General features: G+C 34.5%; 1 protein-coding gene across 5 annotated transcripts in view; it reads left to right on the top strand.

Moving 5' to 3' along the window:
- Positions 1-18,032, top strand: part of DCAF6 (DDB1 and CUL4 associated factor 6) — a 118,250-nt gene that overhangs the window by 10,263 nt on the left and 89,955 nt on the right. For all 5 annotated transcript variants that reach the window (XM_031688731.2, XM_031688728.2, XM_031688730.2 and 2 more), the window contains exon 2: positions 7,202-7,263. Coding sequence is in view for 3 of the 5 variants with exons in the window: in XM_031688730.2 (XP_031544590.2) it covers positions 7,202-7,263 (62 nt within the window). In the remaining 2 variants the exon portion in view is untranslated. The remainder of the gene's footprint in view (positions 1-7,201; positions 7,264-18,032) is intronic.

The raw sequence follows: 18,032 nt of genomic DNA, 5'->3' as shown, positions 1-18,032 counted from the left end.
GTTAATGTTTTCTGTTTCTTCCTGATTCAGTCTTGGGAGATTGGACATTTCTAGAAATTTGTCTGTTTCTTTAAGGTTGTCCATTTTATTAGCATGTAATTGTTTATAGTAATCTCTTATGATTCTTTATATTTCTCCTTTTTCACTTCTGATTTTATTGATTTGAGTTCTTTTTCTTGATGCGTGCAGCTACAAGTTTATCAAATTTATTTTAGCCTTTTCAAAGAACCTTCTTAGTTTTATTGATCTTTTCTATTTTTTAGCCTTATTTCATTTATTTTGCTCTTATCTTTATTATTATTATTTTTTGTGTGTGTGGGTGGGTCTTGTTTGTTCCTACTCTTGTGGCTTTAGATGTAAGGTTAGGTTGCTTAAAATTTTTCTTGTTTCCTAAGGTAGACATGTATCATTATACTTCCCTCTTAAAACTGCTTTTATTGAGTTCTTCAGATTTTGGATCATTGTGTTTCCATTTTCATTTGATTTTTTTTATTTTTATTTTTCCTTTGATTTCTTCAGTGGTTCATTGGTTATTTAGTAGCATATTTAGCCTCCATGTGTTTGTGGTTTTTGCAGTTTTTTTTTTAAAAAATAGTTGATTTCTAGTCTCATAATTACTGTTGATTCCTTCTAGTGTATTTTTTATTTCAGATTTTGTGTTCTTCAGCTCTGGTTCTTCTTTGTATTTTCTAACTCTTTGGTAAGCTTCTCACTGTGTTCATCCATTCTTCACCAGACTTTGTTGAGCATCTTTGTGGTCATTACCTTGAACTCTTTATCAGGTAGACTGCTTAACTCCAATTCACTTAGTTTTTCTTCTGGGGTTTTATCTTGTTCCTTCCATTGGAACATATTCCTCTGTTTCCTCATTTTGCCTAATTACGTGTTTATGTATTAGATAGGTTTTTAATGTTTCCTAATTTTGGAGAAGTGGCTTAATGTAGGAGATATCTTACAGGCTGAAAAGCACACTCCTGTGATCTAGCGGTGCCCCCATGTGGGCTGTGTGGGTCCTTCTGTTGCGGTGGGACTGACTACTGTGGCATGCCAGTAGGTGGGGCTGGCTTCCATGCCAGGTGTCCGCCAGGCCCTGCAAAGTGCGGAGGCTTCTAGCTGCTTGTTTTGGGGGCTGGGTCCTTGTGTGGCTGGCTGTATGGCATAGGAGTCCCAGGCTGTTGCTGGCCTGCTGGCAGGTAGGGCTGGGTCCCGTTGCTGCTGGCTGTTGGTGTTTGGAGGGTTTCTGCCATGTTTATATTTTCAGTGACGTGTCTTTTTGTGTCTCCTGCTCATTTTCTGTTTGGGTTATTATTATTTTTCACTATTGTGTTTTGAGACTTGTTTGTATAGTTTAAATACTGGTCCTTTGTCAGATACGCAGTTTGCAGGTGCCTTTTTCCAGTCTGTAGTTTGTCTTTTTCTTGTCTTCACAGTCTTTTGCAGAGTAAATTTAACTTTGGTGAGGTTCAATTTACTAAGTTATTTCTTTTATGAATTATGCGTTTGATGTCATGTCTAAATAGTCTTAACCTGTCCCTAGGTCCTGAAGATTATCTCCGATGTTTTTTTTTCTCCCTAAAGTTTCATAGTTTTACATTTTTGCATTTAAGTCCAGGGCCCATTTTCTGTTAACTTTTGCATGAGGTATATGATTTAGTTTGAAGTTCTTTTTTCTGCTTATGGATGTCCACTTTCTCTAGCACCATTTGTTTAAAAAATGTATTTGCCCCATTGAATTGCCTTTGCACCTTTATTAAATATCAGTTGGGCATGTTTGTGTGTATCTGATTGTGTGTTCTCTATTCTCTTTCATTTATTTGTGTATCTTTCCCTCTGTAAATACCATACTGTTTTGCTTATTGTAGGTACATGGTAAGTTTTTACATCAGATTGAGTGACTGCCCCCCTCATTCTTTTTCAGAATAGTTTTAGCTCTTCTAGGTCTTTTGCCTTTTTATATGAATTTTAACGAGTAAGCTTGTCCATATCTCCAAAATACCTTGCTGGGATTTTGATAGGAATTGAGTTGGACGTACATATATGGGTTTGGGAAGAACTGACATCTTTGCATTGTTGAGTCTTCTGATCCGTAAGCATGATACATCCCTCCATTTATTTAGTTCTTTAGTTTCTTTTATCAGCATTTTGTAATTATCAGGATGCAAGTCCTAAACATGTTTTGTTATATTTGTGTCTAAATATTTTGTTTTCTTTTGAGCTGTTATAGATGGATGTGTTTAAGTTCAACTGCTACATGTTCATTGTTAGTATGTAACAGTGCGATTTTTTGTGTGTTGATTTTATATCCTGCGACCTTGCTGAACTCACTTTCTCAGAGGTTTTTGGGTATAATTCTAGGAGATATTCTGCATGGAAAATCATATCATCTTTGTATTGGGACTGTTTTATTTCTTCCTTTGTAATCTGTATATCTTTTTTTTTTCTTTCTTACTTTATCCCATTGGCTAAAACTTCCAGTACTGTGTTTAATGCAGTGGTGAGAGTGCACATCATTGTATTGTTCCTGATTTTAAATGGAATGTGTTCAGTCTTTCATCATCAAGTATGGTATAAGTTTTAGGTCTTTTATTGGTGCTTTTTATCAGATTGAGGAAATTTCCTTCTGTTCCTAGTTTGCTGAAAGTGTTTATCATGAATGAGTCCGCTCAGAGAAGCAGAACAACCAGGAAATACACAAACATACATACACACAAAGATGTGTTACTGGTATTTGATTTTATGTAATTGCGGGAACTCATTAAACTGTCTTTGTAAAGTTATTCTCTTCATGTCCTTTGGTGGGGCTTGACACCCTCAGGACAGACAGTTGGGAAAGGATGATGATAAATTATGGGTTGGAAAGAAAAGCTTGAACCCATGAAAACATAGAATCTCTGCCAGTTCTCACTGCCTCTAACCTTATGGATGTACATGTTCTGTAGGAGAAACTGGCAGCCTTTGTCATGGACCTAAACACAATTTGACCTAGTATTACAGGAAGCTAGAAGAGGATCCTTGGGTAGGCAGGACGGTTACAGGCCTAGTTGCTACAAATTCCAACGAAGGGAGCCAGCCAGGTAACCATGTATATAAGCAACGTAAGCATCTGCTTTCTCAGCATAAAAATTAGTATGTTGCCTACCAACCCCCACCCCCCTCCCACCAATCTTGTGTAAAAATGACTGGTGATTCAAGTAACAGAAAACATACATGGAAGAAATTCTGGGAAATGTGGTTCAATGTTGACACATTTTAAAGCCATCACACTTTTTGCTTGTTGTTCATTGTAAGGCTCTTGGTAGGGATGGGAGGGGGATTCCAGACCCTTCCCCAAGGACAGGCAGTTTGTACTTCTTTCACTTCCTCAAGGCAATTGCCTTTGCCTGAAATAGATGTGAGGATTTCCTGACTCTCTTAAAGCCAGTGGACCTTTGCTGAGGCTCTTTTTAGCTAGGATTTCCCCGTGGGATAAAGCTTTTGTTTCCTAAGAGAGAAAGACCTGAAAAGTGACTGGAGGTTTTTTCCCAAGTCCTTCCAGACAGAAAAGATACTCTCTCAGGCCTCCTGCCATTTTCAGTGTTTCTTATGAATGCTTGGAGGAGGCTAGTGGAAAAGAGCTGGTGACTGAATGTAGGATCCTAGAGATTAGTATACTAAACTGGCTCTCTCGCCTACAATTGGCCTTTAAGCATTCCTTTGAGTTTTTACTGTTTTCTTCTTGCACATTTTGGTAGCAGTCACCCATTTGCCCAGTGCTTTGTCAGAGGTGAAACAGTCCTATGTTCTGTCTCCTCAGTTTGTGACCCTATAATTTTTAGTTCTCCTGGTTATCTAGTAAGAATGTCATGAAAGACAAAAATTATTTCAAGGAGACAAGTTAGCTGTGACAGATAATAATACTATGAGGTCATGAAAAATGTGTCTTGAAAGAGACCATTGGATTTATTGATACCCCACAATTTCTGAGAACAAAACCAATCAATAGGAGGGGGTAAAACAGACAGTGCAGGAAAAGGAAGACCTGACAGTGAGCTAGAGAAGGCAGTGTATGTAGATGACGGAGAAGTTTGTCATTCAAAAGAAGTAGCTCACAGGGGCAGTAGAGTCAAGTCAAGTAAAAAATTCTGTTAAAGTGCTGTTCCATCTTTTTTCTCTGTATAACTATCTTTATTCTTTTTTCTTAACCAGCTGAAGTTACCACAACTCCATAATGAAGTCATTTAAAAAAACCCATTTTCTCTCAGACAGTATTAACCTTAAACAATCCCACCTATGCGTAAAGAGAGAACTAATATTAAGTGTCTATAGTATCTCAGACACATCTATGAGTTTTACACGTGCTAATTCATTTACTCCTGACAACAGACCTGTGAAGTTATTCTCATCAAACATAAAGCTTTTACAGATGTGGAACTGAGGCCCTAAAAGGTTAAATTTTGCTCCGCATGTGTACAGTATTTTCCAAGTTAGATATTTAAACCTAACATTTCTTGTTCCAAGCATCTCATAGTCTAATAATAAAATGAAAATAAATAAGTTACAAAGATGTTTAATAAGTTAAAAGTCATTAAAAATGAGCAGTATGTCTATTGCCAGTGAAAGATGTTCACCTTGTTTTATTGAGTGGAAACGTATTGAAGAACAGAGTCAATATTATGATCCTATTCATTTATTCACTAATTCAGCAAATGTGTATTGGATACCTACTTCCTTCTAGGCACTGTTCTGGGCACTTAGGATATTTGGCTGAACAAAAGAATGTTCCTCTTCACACAACTTAACAGTCTATTAATATAGAATACAATGTAAAAGTAGAGATGGAATTATGTGAGGCAGCTTGGGCTGCAAGGAAGATGTGAGTAGAAAGCTGCAATGATAGGTAAATTCATCCATGACAAGTGTGTGCTTGTTGGGAGCCAATTCTCTATGGCTCTTCTGCATTTCTGCACATCTTGTGAGCAGAGGCACTGGCTGCTTTGTTCTGGACAATCTTTTCAAGGATATTTATTTAGGGAAGCACCTTGAGAGCTATAGTATCTCCCTCTGGAGCAGAGGGCAGATTCATTTATTGTCCAGAATAAAAATGTCTTCCTTTGGGACAAAGGTTAGGCAGGTTTGCCTGATAAAAGATTTGGGTTCCTTCAATTCCGAGTTTCCCAGCTGTGATTCAAACTCTCTGCCTGTGCAGTATTCACCCAGGCCCCTGTGTGTTGCCCTATGGGAACTGGGGGACAAGGGGAACCAGTGTGAACCTGAAGCTTGTTCTGTAGAAAAATCCTTTGCCTCTGACTTGGGAGTCTTGTGTCTTCTGCCAGCATCCATGAAATGGTGGCAGGTAACTTGTTAGCTTGGAAATAATCCAGATTCTTCACAGTTGTTGATAATAGGTATGAGTTTATTTTTATTTTAATTTGAGAGGGATCAATTTTTTTTTTTAACTTAACAGTTCTTGTTTTATGCTAGCTTTCAGCTTCTATTTCTTGGTGTAGTACATTTAATTCCTAGAAGGGTAGAGGAAGTTTACACTAGTTTGTTCTATAAGCACATTTTATGGGATGTGTGGACAATGCAATCTTTTTGATCTTCTAAGTCACATACAGAAATACCATTCAGGAGCTGTAACGTGTCTGTCATGTCTCAGTGCATGCTTTTATGTACAAGTTCATATATGAGTTCTTGCTTGAAGAACTCACTTTGTGTTCTAGTCTCTTATGTCCCATCACCATTTTCTTTAGATGGAAATGGCTAGAGCCATGTTTTCAAAACCAGATTTTAAAAATTTGGAAAAAAAGTTTTTAGTACTTTTTTTTTTTTAGCATTTTAAAGAATTTAAATAGCTGTCACGTTATTAATTTTGATACTTTATTTCTTAACTCTTTATTTCTAACTCAGTAGGATTACCAAGCCTGCTGTTAGCCAACAGGAAAAGATTTTTTTAAACATTTTATCTGTTTACCACAGTTAGCATCTTTTTTAAACTGAAAACCGGATTTGAGAAGTTAATTATATAAGTACAACCTAGTTCATGAAAATGCTTTGCTGAATTTCTGTAGGTTGTTTTATTCTAATAAGTTTAGAAACCATAGAGCCCCCACTCTTCTGCACTTACCTCCCCACCCCCAGTCCTGACACACACACACACACACACACACACACACACACACACACACACACACACACACACACACACACACACACAGAGTCTTTAAACCATATGTTCAGCCTTCATCTAGCCTTCTCACCAGTTATAAGTAAGGACAAAGAAAACAATTTCAAGAATATCTTGGTCTTCACTTTGAATGCAGAACAGAAAAAATCTGTCCCTTATGACAGTATATAGAGAGCATAGTCACGTTTAATTTTGAGGTCTCATCAGCCTGATTACTTAGCTAATTATCATTGTTTGTCATTATATTCAGCTTTGTTTCATTGCAGCTTCTGAATAAACATAAAGCTTTTTGTTCCTTTTTTGGTAAAGATGATTCATTTCTTAAAGGGAAACATTTCTCTTTTTCAAAGAAGGAATTTGTTCTATTTTTGAAGTATTGTAACTTCTGCTATTGATAGAAATTTAGGCTGATTTTATTTTTTTGCTGCCAAATTTCATCATTGTGAAATGAACTTTCAAATATTTTAACATTTCTGAAATTGAGATGTGTTTAAAAATAGGTGGCATCTTATAAAAACAGTTTGCCACCCTGTTTAAAATTGAAAACTCTATCCCCCACCTCCAGTCTTCTCTTATCCCCTCTCTTTGCTTTATCTTTCTATATAGCACTTTCACAGTTACATATTGTTTATTGTCTTTCATTAACCTAGAGGCAGGGATCTTTTTCTGTTTTGTTTTATCATTGTATGCCTAGCTCTTAGAACACCACCTGGAATGCAGTTAGTATGCAATATATTTGTTGAATGAATAGATAAATTGAAGGGAACATATGAATGTTTACTGTGGTCCAGATACTATGCTAAGTCCTTTCTGTTCTTGAATCACTTAATCCTTACAATAATCACATGAGGTAGGTAGATACTGTAGTGAGGAAACCAGGGCTAAGGTGGTTAATTTGCCCATTGTCACTCAGCTTGTAAATGAAGGTGTTGAAGTTAGAGCTTGAATCTACCTCATGCCTAAACTCTTAAAATATTACACTTTCCTAAGCAATAACTTGTATGATTTATTAGTTCATTCTTTCTTTTTAAACAGGAAGAAGAGAATTTATCCAAAGATTAAAACTTGAAGCAACCCTGAATGTGCATGATGGCTGTGTAAGTAACAGTTAATTCTCAACTATGGAGGACTTTATTTATTTGAAGTATAGTTAGTTACAGAGTGTCAATTTCTGGTATACAGCATAATGCCCCAGTCATGCATATATATATAATACATATATGTATTTGTTTTTATATTCTTTTTTACTAAAGGTTATTACAATATATTGAATATAGTTCCCTGTGCTATACAGAAGAAATTTGTTTATCTATTTTTATATATAGTGGTTAACATTTGCAAATCACATTATTTCATTCTTTTTTATGGCTGAGGAGTATTCCATTGTATAAATATATCACAACTTCTTTATCCAGTCATCTGTCGATGGATATTTAGGTTGCTTCCATGTATTGGCTATTGTAAACAGTGCTGCTATGAACATTGGAGTGCATGTGTCTTTAACTATGAAGGACTTCAATACTAAGCGTGGAGATGTTTGAGGAAATGCCCCAATACTCCCAGAAGAGATTGTGACTAACTATAATAAAATTGGGGAATAAAATTTTACATTAAAACATAAAAGTATATTTTGAATTTAGGAAAGTATATGGGAATTTTTCTAAAGAATGATGAGTTTTCTGATATCAGAAGACTTCCATCTCTTTCACGTTACTGATACTGCTTTTGTGAAGGTCACTAGTGCTCCTATCTCCAAAGGTAGGATCACTTCTCAGAAACTTTAGACATTGGTTGAACACATCTTTTTTGAAATATTTTTTCTCTTGTTTTTTGCTAATGCCACACTCTTGATTTTCTTTCTATCTCACTGACTCGTTGTGTATTCATCTCTCAGCTGACTCCTCCTCAAACGTTGGATATACCAACACTCTGTCCTGGCTCCTCCTCCCCTATTTTCTCTTTACTTTTCTGGGTGATTCTGTTTGGTCCCATGGCCAAAAACACCATGCCTTCCAACTTCCCACTTCTTCCCAGAACTCCAGATTCATATATATAACTCTCTACTTTAACATTCCCAGTTGTGTGTCAAATAGCACCCCAAATTTAATAGGGGCCAAAATAGAACCTTTTTTCTTTTTAATTTTTGTTATGAAAACTTCAAGCATGCTTTTTATATATACTGAGCACTTGGATTTAGCAATCATCAAGATTTTGGCACATTTTCTTTTTCCATTTCAATTTTCTTCTTTTCCCCCTCCTTTCCGAGGTATTTTAAAGCAAATCCCAGATACGATACCATTTCATCCCTATGTATAACCTAAAAGCAGTGGACATTTTCTTTTGTAATCAAAATATCATTATATAATTTAACAAGATTGGCAGTATATTTTTAGTATCATCTAAGACACAGTCCATAATCAAATTGCCCTCATTCTTTAAAAATGTCTTTTTGTAGCTGTTTGTTCAAAAGAGGATCCAAACAAAGTCCATACCTTGACTGCTGTGCCTCTTAAATCTCAATTAATCTAGAGCAGTCTTCCCCTTTTTTGTCCCTGCCATTGACTTGTTACAGAAACTGAGTCAGTTTTCCTTTATATTGTCCCACATGGTAGATAGTGGTTTATTTTCTTGTGATGGCATTTAACTTGGTTCTATATCCTCTGTATTTCCTTTTCGTGGAAGTTACTTCTAGAGGTTTGATTAGATTCAGATTCAACTTGTGTGGCAGGAATGTTTACAGGTGAGACTGTGTGCTTCATATTTTATAGCCTAAAGAGGCACACAGTATTTGATTGTCCTACTTTTGGTTATTGATCACAGGATTCAGGTGGCTTAACCAAATACTCGATTTTCTCCCCTAAATCTGTAACCTTCTACATTTCAATAAATGGCACATCATTCATCCAGCTGTCTATTATATATGCTGAAAATTTTCGTGTTTGATTTCCCTCTTACCCTCAACTTCTTCATCCAGTCTGTTCACTAATAAATTCGACCTCCAGAATACATCTGGAGTCCATCCACTTCTATCTTTGTGCTGTGACCTAATTTAAGCTTGCCTGGGCTACTGCAGTGTCCTCTTACTTGGTCTCCTTTATTTCACTTTATTCTACTTAAGTCTCCTAATTATTCCACTAATTCATTGAACACACATTTCCTAGATTGTGCATATTGATCAGGTCATATTAGTTCTTTTATATTATTTCCTCCTTTTCCCCCCTTAAATTGTAAGATTTAGAGTATGATTGACAAAGGCAGAAGAATTGAGAAACATTTTTATGAAACAACCCCTATGGTCTGAGTTTCCTAGGCTTTTTTTTTTTTTAATTTTTATGAAAGTATGATGGATTTACAATGTTGTGTTTGCTAGGCTGGTTTTTGAGACAATGGACAAGGCTAGTAATTACTGAAAATCAAAGTGTATTCATTTACACTTATAAAGATACATTATTCCTGTTACATTGGGATACCCTGTTTCATTAGAAGAAGGTTATCCAGCTCTAGTTTTAAACATTTTTTTTTCTTTTAAAGAAATTAAGATACCAAGACAAAAAAAAAATCTCTGGAGTTGAAGGCCAATGAAATCTGTATTCTAATAAACACTTCAGGTGATTTTGATCTAGGTGACCTGTGGATCATACTTTGAAAAACACTGCTATAGCTGCTAATTGAAAATACGAGACTAGAAAGAGCACCCAGAAAGAAACTGTAAAGTGAAACGAGCATCTAGGCCTTAACTCTAAGGAATCCAACATTTAAAACTCAAGTAAAGAGGGAACAAGTGTTTAAAGTCCTATCCCCCAAACTTACCTTTCTCCTGTCCACATTATGGAATTATAATTATGCTGTAAATACAGTTTATGTATATGTTATTTATTTTAAAACTTAAACCATTCCTGAGGGAAAAGGATAACAATAATATATGTTCATGGTTAAAAATGGATCATGACAAAAAGTAACAGACATGGCCTGCATTCCCTATTCCTTTCGTATTTTCCTAAGCACCTTCTTTTAATTGTTCTTTGTTTCAGATTTTCTGGTGTGTTTTTTCATATTTCTATGTGATATTCATATACTGGTCTTTCTTGAATTGTCAGTTTTGGACATTGTCTACTGATTTCCTGCTATGATAGAAGAGGATTTAACTAATTTATATAACTTTCTAAGATTTTTGGCTTCTCAGAAATTTTGTGTTACTGTTTTCAGTCTCTTCAGTTATCACTTTAACTTCAAAACACAAAGATCTTTTTGTTTTTCTGTCATTTGTAGGCAGTATTTCTTGAATCGTCATTTGTAAAATAGTGACATTTAATGCTTTCACCCTTCCTTCCACCGTCTTGTCTCTTTCTGTTTCACACCTCTTTCAGCTGCATGTGCTTTTATATTGTCAGCATCGATTGCATTTTTACCTCATATTCTGTAGCCATTGTTATCTTCCGAAATTTGTCTATGTATTAATTCTAAGAGTGAAAATTCAGCAAACAATGTTAGTAAGTCTTATTTGTACATAGGTACTTTTCTTAGCTTTTGTTAGACTCTTCCTTCACGACAAGGAGAGGGTAGGAAGAAAGTTCATGAAGAAAATTATGTAATATATCATCTGTGTCATAGATGAGCACGCTCAGCTGCTCAGAACTCTCTAGTGGGTTTCCAGCTTCCTTACAGTAAAGGAAAAAGGCTTTGTTGCTTCTGAGGCTCTACAGATTTGGCACTAGCTTTCTGCTCCATTTCACTCCTTACTGTGTTCTCCGTTACACGTATTTGTTTCAGTCACACTCACCTTTTTGCTGTTCCTTTAAATATGCCCAGTACACCTCTGACATATACTTTGTCTTCTGCTTAGAACTTTCTTCCCCCATCTTGTGAACTTACCTCCTCATTTCATTTAACTCTGAGTGTTACCTTTCAGAGAGACGTTCCCCGTCCACCCTGATAGCTCCCCATTCCTGATCAGTATCTTTTTCTTTCTTCTGTTTTCTTCCCATAGTGCGTCTCACTAGTGTGTATAGTTATATACATTTACTTATTTGTTCATAGTCTGCACACCTGCCTCCCTCTACCCCAGCACTCTGGACCCAAAAAATACTCTTCATAAATTTATTTTCTTTCAGTGTCAAGAGGAGTGCCTAGCACATATTTGGCACTTATGAAGTGTTTATTGAAGAGGCAAAGCATGTGTTAGGTTTTATGTTCTTCTTTAAGGACCTAAGGCCAAATCTTTATCCCTACCCAAAGAGGAATTTTCTAGTATTAATTTCACATGGATCTCCCATAATGCACAATTGCCTTTATGGTATTCTCAAGTTTCTATAAGCTGTGCATTTTCTGTCTTCCCATTTTTGAATTTACTTTCAGGTTTTACTGATTATATTCTTAAATATTTTCCTAAGGATGAGTGGAAAGTAAACTTTCGAACAAGCTTACAGATATCTTTTCTGCTTTCATACGATTTTTAAAAAATTTTGATCTTATTTTTATTTTGCATTTAAGTTTTTAAATACGTAATGCCTTCTCATGGTACAAAAATAAATTATATAGTAAATTTCCTGTCTATAAATCCTTTTCCTGTCTACCTCATTTCTTTCTGCTCCCTGATACACATAACCACTTATTTTAGTTTCATGGGTATTCTTCTGTATTTTTTCCTATCTTTGTTAAGATATAATTTACGTTTATCAGTGTTTAAGTTTAATGTGTAAATTGTGACTGTTTATTATACATATGTATTGCAAAATGATTGCCACAGTAAGATTATTTGACACATTTGTCACGTCACATAATTGCCATTTTTTTGCTGTGATAGTGTTGAGAACATTTAAGATTTACTCTTTTAGCATCTTTCAAGTTTACAGCACACTATTAACTGTAACCACCATGCTATACATTAGATGCCAGAATTTACTCATCTTATAACTGGAAGTCTGTACTTTTTTAACAAAATCTCGTTTCTTCTACCTTCCAACTTCTGGCAACAACCAATCTACTCTTTGTTTCTATCAGTTGGGCAGTTTTAGATCCCATGTGTAAGTGATATCATACGGTGTTTGTCATTTTTTATCTGGCCCTTAGGGTTCATCCATGTTATTCAAATAGCTGGATTTCCTTCATTTTTTTATGGCTGAATAATGCTCCGTTGTGTGTATATGTAAATATATCACATTTTCTTTATTCATTCATCCACTGACAAACACGTAGGTTCTTTTCATGTCTTGGCTGTTGTAAATAATGATGCAGTGAACGTGGAGTGCTACAGATATCTTTTCAAGATAGGATTTCATTTCCTTCAGATACATACCCAGGAATGGGATAGCTGGATCATATGGTAGTTCGAGTTTAAATTTTTTGAGGAACTCTTTCATAATGTTTCCCATAGTTAACTGTACTAATTTCCATTCCCAACAACAGTGCACAAGGGTTACTTTTCTCCACATCCTTACCAGCAAACATTATACCTTGTATTTTTGACAATAACCATTCTGATAAACATGAGATGATATCCTGTTGTGGTTTTGATTTGTATTTTCCTGATGGTTAGTGATACTGAGCACCTTTTCATGTACTTTTTGGCCATTTATATGTCTTTGGAAAAATGTCTCTTGAGGTCCTTTGCCCATTTTTTATTGGGATTATTCAGTTCTTTATTTTTGAAGTGTATGAGTGTCTTATATATTTTGGATATTAACCCTTTTTCAAATATATAGTTTGCATATATTTTTCTCCTCTTTTATAGATTGCCTCTTAATTTTGTTCTTTTGCTGTACAGAGCTTTTGCATTTGATGTAGTATCACTTGTTGATTTTTGCTTTTGTTGCTTGTGCTTTTGGTGTTGTGTCGAAAAAATCATTGCTGAGGTCCAGGTCGAGGAGCTTTTTACTATGGTTTTTTCTAGGAGTTTTACTGCTTCAGGTCTTATGTTAATCTATTTTGCATTAATTTTGTTTCTTTTGCATGTAAACTTCCAGTTTTCCCACTGTTTATTGAAGGGACTGTTCTTTCCCCCATTGAGGACTCTGCTCCTTTGTTGTAAATTAATTGACCATATATGCATGGGTTATTTTCTAGGCTCTCTCTTCTGTTTTGTTGATCTAGGTGTCTCTTTTTAAGCCAATACCATACTGTTTTCATTAACGTAGCTTTGTAGTATAATTTGAAGTAAAGAAATTTGATGCCTTCAGCTTTGTTTTTCTTTTTCAAGATTGATGTGGCTATTTTGGGTCTTTTGGGATTCCATGCAAATTTTAGGATTTTTTTCTTTTTTCTGTGATAAATGTTACTGGAATTTTGATAGAGATTGCTTTGAATTTATAGGTGGCTTTTGGGTAGTATGGCCATTTTAATATTAACTCTTCTGATACATGAACATGTGTATCTTTCCATTTATTTGTGTCTTCAGTGTTTCTCATCTTTATTGTATAGATTCCAGTGCATAGATCTTACACCTCCTTGGTTAAATTTATTCCTAAGTATTTTATTGTTTTTGATGCTATTGTAAACGGAATTATTTTCTTTATTTCTTTCTCAGATAATTCATTGTTAGTGTATAGAAGTGTGACTGTTTTTTGTTTGTTGATTTTATATCTTGAAACTACTGAATCCATTTATTAATGCTAACAATTTTTTTGCTGGAGTCTTTGGGATTTTCTGTATATAAGATCGGGTTATCTGCAAATGTAGACAGTTTTACTTCTTCATTTCCAATTTGGATGCCTTTCTTTTTCCTGTCTGATTTTTCTGGCTGGTACTTATAGCACTGTGTTGAATGAAAGTGATGAGAGTGGGCATCCTTGTCTTTTTCCTGATCTTAGAGGAAAATCTTTCAACCTTTCACTGTTGAGTATGTCAGCTGTGGGTTTGTCATATGAGCCTTTATTATATTGAAATGTGTTCCTTCTGTACCTAATTTGTTGAGAATCTTTATCATGAAAGATAATTGAATTTTGTCAAAAGCTACTTCTGATCTATTGAAACGATCATATGATTTTTCATTCCGTTAATGTAGTGTATTACATTTATTAATTTGTTTATATTGACCCATCCTTGCATCCCAGGAATTAAATCCCACTTGGTTATGACGTATGAGCCTTTTAATGTGCTTTTGATTTAGATTTGCTAGTATTTTGTTGAGAATTTTTGCCTCTGAATTCATCAGGAATGTTGGGCTGTAGTTCTTTTTTTTTGTAGTATCCTTATCTAGCCTGGGTATCATAGTAAAACTTGCCTCAGAAAGTGAGTTTGGGAGTGTTCTTGTCTCTTCAGTTTTTTGAAAGAGTTTGAGAAGGATTGATATTAATAATTTATGTATTTTATTTGATTGATTAATTGATTGTGGTTGGGGGATTTTGATTACTGATTCAATATCTACCTGTTATTGGTCTATTCAGGTTTTCTGTTTTTCATGATTCAGTCTTGGTAGGTTATGTTTCTAGGAATTTTATCTATTTCTTCTTATTTGTTGGTGTATAATTGTTCATAGTAGTCTCTTATGATTCTTTGTATGTCTTTGGTATCAGTTGTAATGTCTTCTCTTTCACTTATAATTTAATTTGAGTCTTTTCTTTTTTCCTTAGTAAGTCTAGCTAAGGTTTATCAGTTTTGTTTGTCTTTTCAAAAAATCCCCCAAACCAACTCTTAGCTTCATTGATCTTTCCTGTTGTTTTCCTATTCTCTATGTCATTTCAGTTCTTTGTTATCTCCTTCCTTCTGCTAACTTTGAGCTTAGTTTGGTTTTCTTTTTTAGTTCCTTAATGTGTGAAGTTGTGTTGTTCTTTTGAGATCTTTCTTTTTTCGTTTTCTTTAAAAAGATTTTTTTTGAGGGGAAGAGGCGGTAGTTAGGTTTATTTATGTATTTTAATGACGGTTCTGGGGCTTGAACCCAGGACCTCATGAATGCTAGGCAAGTACTCTACCCACTGAGCTATACCCAACTCCTATTTTTGTTTTTCTTGATAAGGCATTTATTGCTATGAACTTCCCACTTATACCTGCTTTTGCTGCATCCCATATATTTTGCTTTCACTTTCACTTGTCTCAAGATGTTTTTAAATTTTTTTTTCTTTGACTTTCTGGTTGTCCAGGAGTGTGTTATTTAATTTCCACATGTTGGTGAAATTTCCTGTTTTCCTCCTGCTGATTTCTATTTTCACACCACTGTGTTCAGAAAAGATACTTGGTATGATTTAATTCTTTTAAAGTTTGCTGATACTTGTTTTGTGGTCTAACATGATTTATTCGGGAGAATGTTCCATGTGCACTTGAGAACGTCTGTTCTGCTGCCATTGGACGGAATATTCCGTGTATATTTGTTAAATTCATTTGACCTACAGTGTAGTTCAAGTCTAATGTTTCCTTATTTATTTCATTATAAGCAATGGATAATAATATATCCATTGTTTAAAGTAGGATGTTGCAGTTTGCTACTACTATATATATTTTTTCCTTTAGACCTGATGTGGTCATTCTTTAGATTTTGGTATCCACTAGGGGTCCTGGAATTAATCCTCACGGATACTGAGGGAATATGGTATTCATCTGTAGCCCTCAAACTTCCTAAACTCATTCGTTAGTTCCAGCCCTCCCCCCTTTTTTAAGATTCTATAGGATATTCTACATAAAAAATCATGTGATCTGAGAATAAAGATGGTTTTACTTCTTATCCTGTCTGGACTCCTTTTATTTCTTGTTCTTGCCTTGTTACAATGTCTAGTACTCTAGACAGCGTTGAACAAAAGTGATGAGAACAGACAGCCTTGTCTTGTTCTGATCTTAGAGGGAAGGTATCCAATCTCTTATTATTAAATATGATGGTAGCTATGGGTTTTTCATAGATATTCACTGTCAGGTTGAAAAAGTTCCTTTCTACTTTGCTGAGAGCTATTATGAATTATTGTTGGATTTTTTCCAAATGTCTCTTCTGCATTTATTGCAATGATCATATGATTTTGTTTTTTAGTTTGTTAATATCATGAATTACGTTAATTAATATTTGAGTGTCAAACCATTCTTGCATTCCAGAGATAAAACTCATATTTTGTTTTATTCAATCTATGAAAATTTTGTTTGAGAATTTTTATGTGTATGTTAAGGATACTAGTCCATAGTTTTCTCGTATGAGTTGTGAACTATGTTGTCTTTTTTATTTTCTTAAAGACTTGGTACATAATTTTCATTATTTTTTTAAATGTTTGGCAAAATTCACTAGGGAAACCATCTGGGCCTGGAGTTTTCTTTGTTGAAACTTCTAACTACAATTCCTTAATAAAAATAGACTATATATAGAGTAAATTTTGTTTAGTATGCGTGTTTCAAGGATTTTGTCAGCTCTTTAATTGTTGAATTTATTGGATAAAGTCATCCACAGTATTTCTGTATATGTTTAAATATTTCTAGAGTGAATAGTTCATGATGTCACCTCTCTGGTTCCTGTTGCTGGTAATATGTTCCCCTTCCCCTTTTATTCTTGTTTAGTCTGGCTAGAGGTTCATTAATTTTGTCTTCTCAAAGCACTAGCTTCTGGTTTCATTAATTTTCTGTGTTTTCCTATTTTCTATTAACATTGATTTCTGCTTTTATATTCATTATTTCCAGTCTTCTTTTGACGTTTGATTTCATTGGTCATCCCTTCACAGCTTTTTGAGTGGAAGCTGAAGTGACTTATAAGATCTTTCTTTTTTAATATAGTTGTTTTTGTGTTATAAATTTCCTTCTGAGTACTGTGCTAGCTGCAGCCCATAAATTGAGAAATGTTATGCTTTTACTTTCATTCAGTTCAAAATACTTTGTAATTTATTTTGTAATTTCTTCTTTGACCTTGTATTATTTTGTAGTTTTAAAATATTTCTTTGTGTTACTGATTTATAATTTAATTTCTTTTTTTAAAATTCCATTTTAGACAGGGAACATATTTTGTAGTCTTTTAAGTATATTGAGATTTGTTTCATGGCCCACAAATACGTGTCTTCTATATTGATAATTATTTCATGTTTACTTAAAAAGGATATATATTCTGATACTTCTTGGTTGCTTTGGATGTAAATCTGGTCCATGTTACTCCATCTTAACTGAAAGTGAAAGTCAGTAATTCTGTTTTTTAAACAATTTAGATGCAGTTCACATTCCATAAAATTCACCTATTTTAAGTGTGCAATTGAGTGCTATTTTTTTTTTACTGTGTTCATAAAGTTGTATAGCTTTCAACACTATCTAATTTCAGTATATTTTGATCATCCAAAAAAGAAAGTCCATGCTAATTATCAGGTGCTCCCATTACCCCTCCACTTAGCTGTTGGCAGTCACTAATCTGCTTTCTGTCTCCATAGATAAGCTTATTCTGGACTTTTTATGTAAATTTATCATATAGTATGTGGCCCTTCAGACTGGCTTCTTTCACTTAGCATAATGTTTTTAAGATTCATCCATGTTGCAGCATGTATTTTGTTTTCTGGCTAAATAATACTTCATTGTGTGGATATTTTGTTATGAGTGAATGGATTAGTCATGTTTTGTTTATTCATTAGTTGGTAAATATTTGGGTTGCTTCCGTTTTTGGCTACTATCACTAATGCTACTGTGCACTTTTGTGTACAAGTTTTTCTGTGACGTGTTTTTGGTTCTCTTGGGTATATATCTTATGGAATCATTGGCTCATAGGATAACTTTTTCAAGTTTTGAGGAACTGCTAAACTGTTTTAGAAATAACTGTATTATGTTGCATTCCTATCAGCAGTGTTTCAAGGTTCCAGTTTCTTGACATTCTCTCTAACTTTTGTTACATTCTGCTTTTTTAAAATTATAGCCATTTTAATGGATGTGAAGTGGTAATTTATTGTGGTTTTAGTTTTCATGAAGAGTGACACTGATGTTTCCTTCA

The sequence above is a fragment of the Vicugna pacos genome, chromosome 21 (assembly GCF_048564905.1).
Source record: "Vicugna pacos chromosome 21, VicPac4, whole genome shotgun sequence".
Classification (NCBI taxonomy): domain Eukaryota; kingdom Metazoa; phylum Chordata; class Mammalia; order Artiodactyla; family Camelidae; genus Vicugna; species Vicugna pacos.
This window is presented reverse-complemented; position numbering and strand designations above follow the sequence as displayed.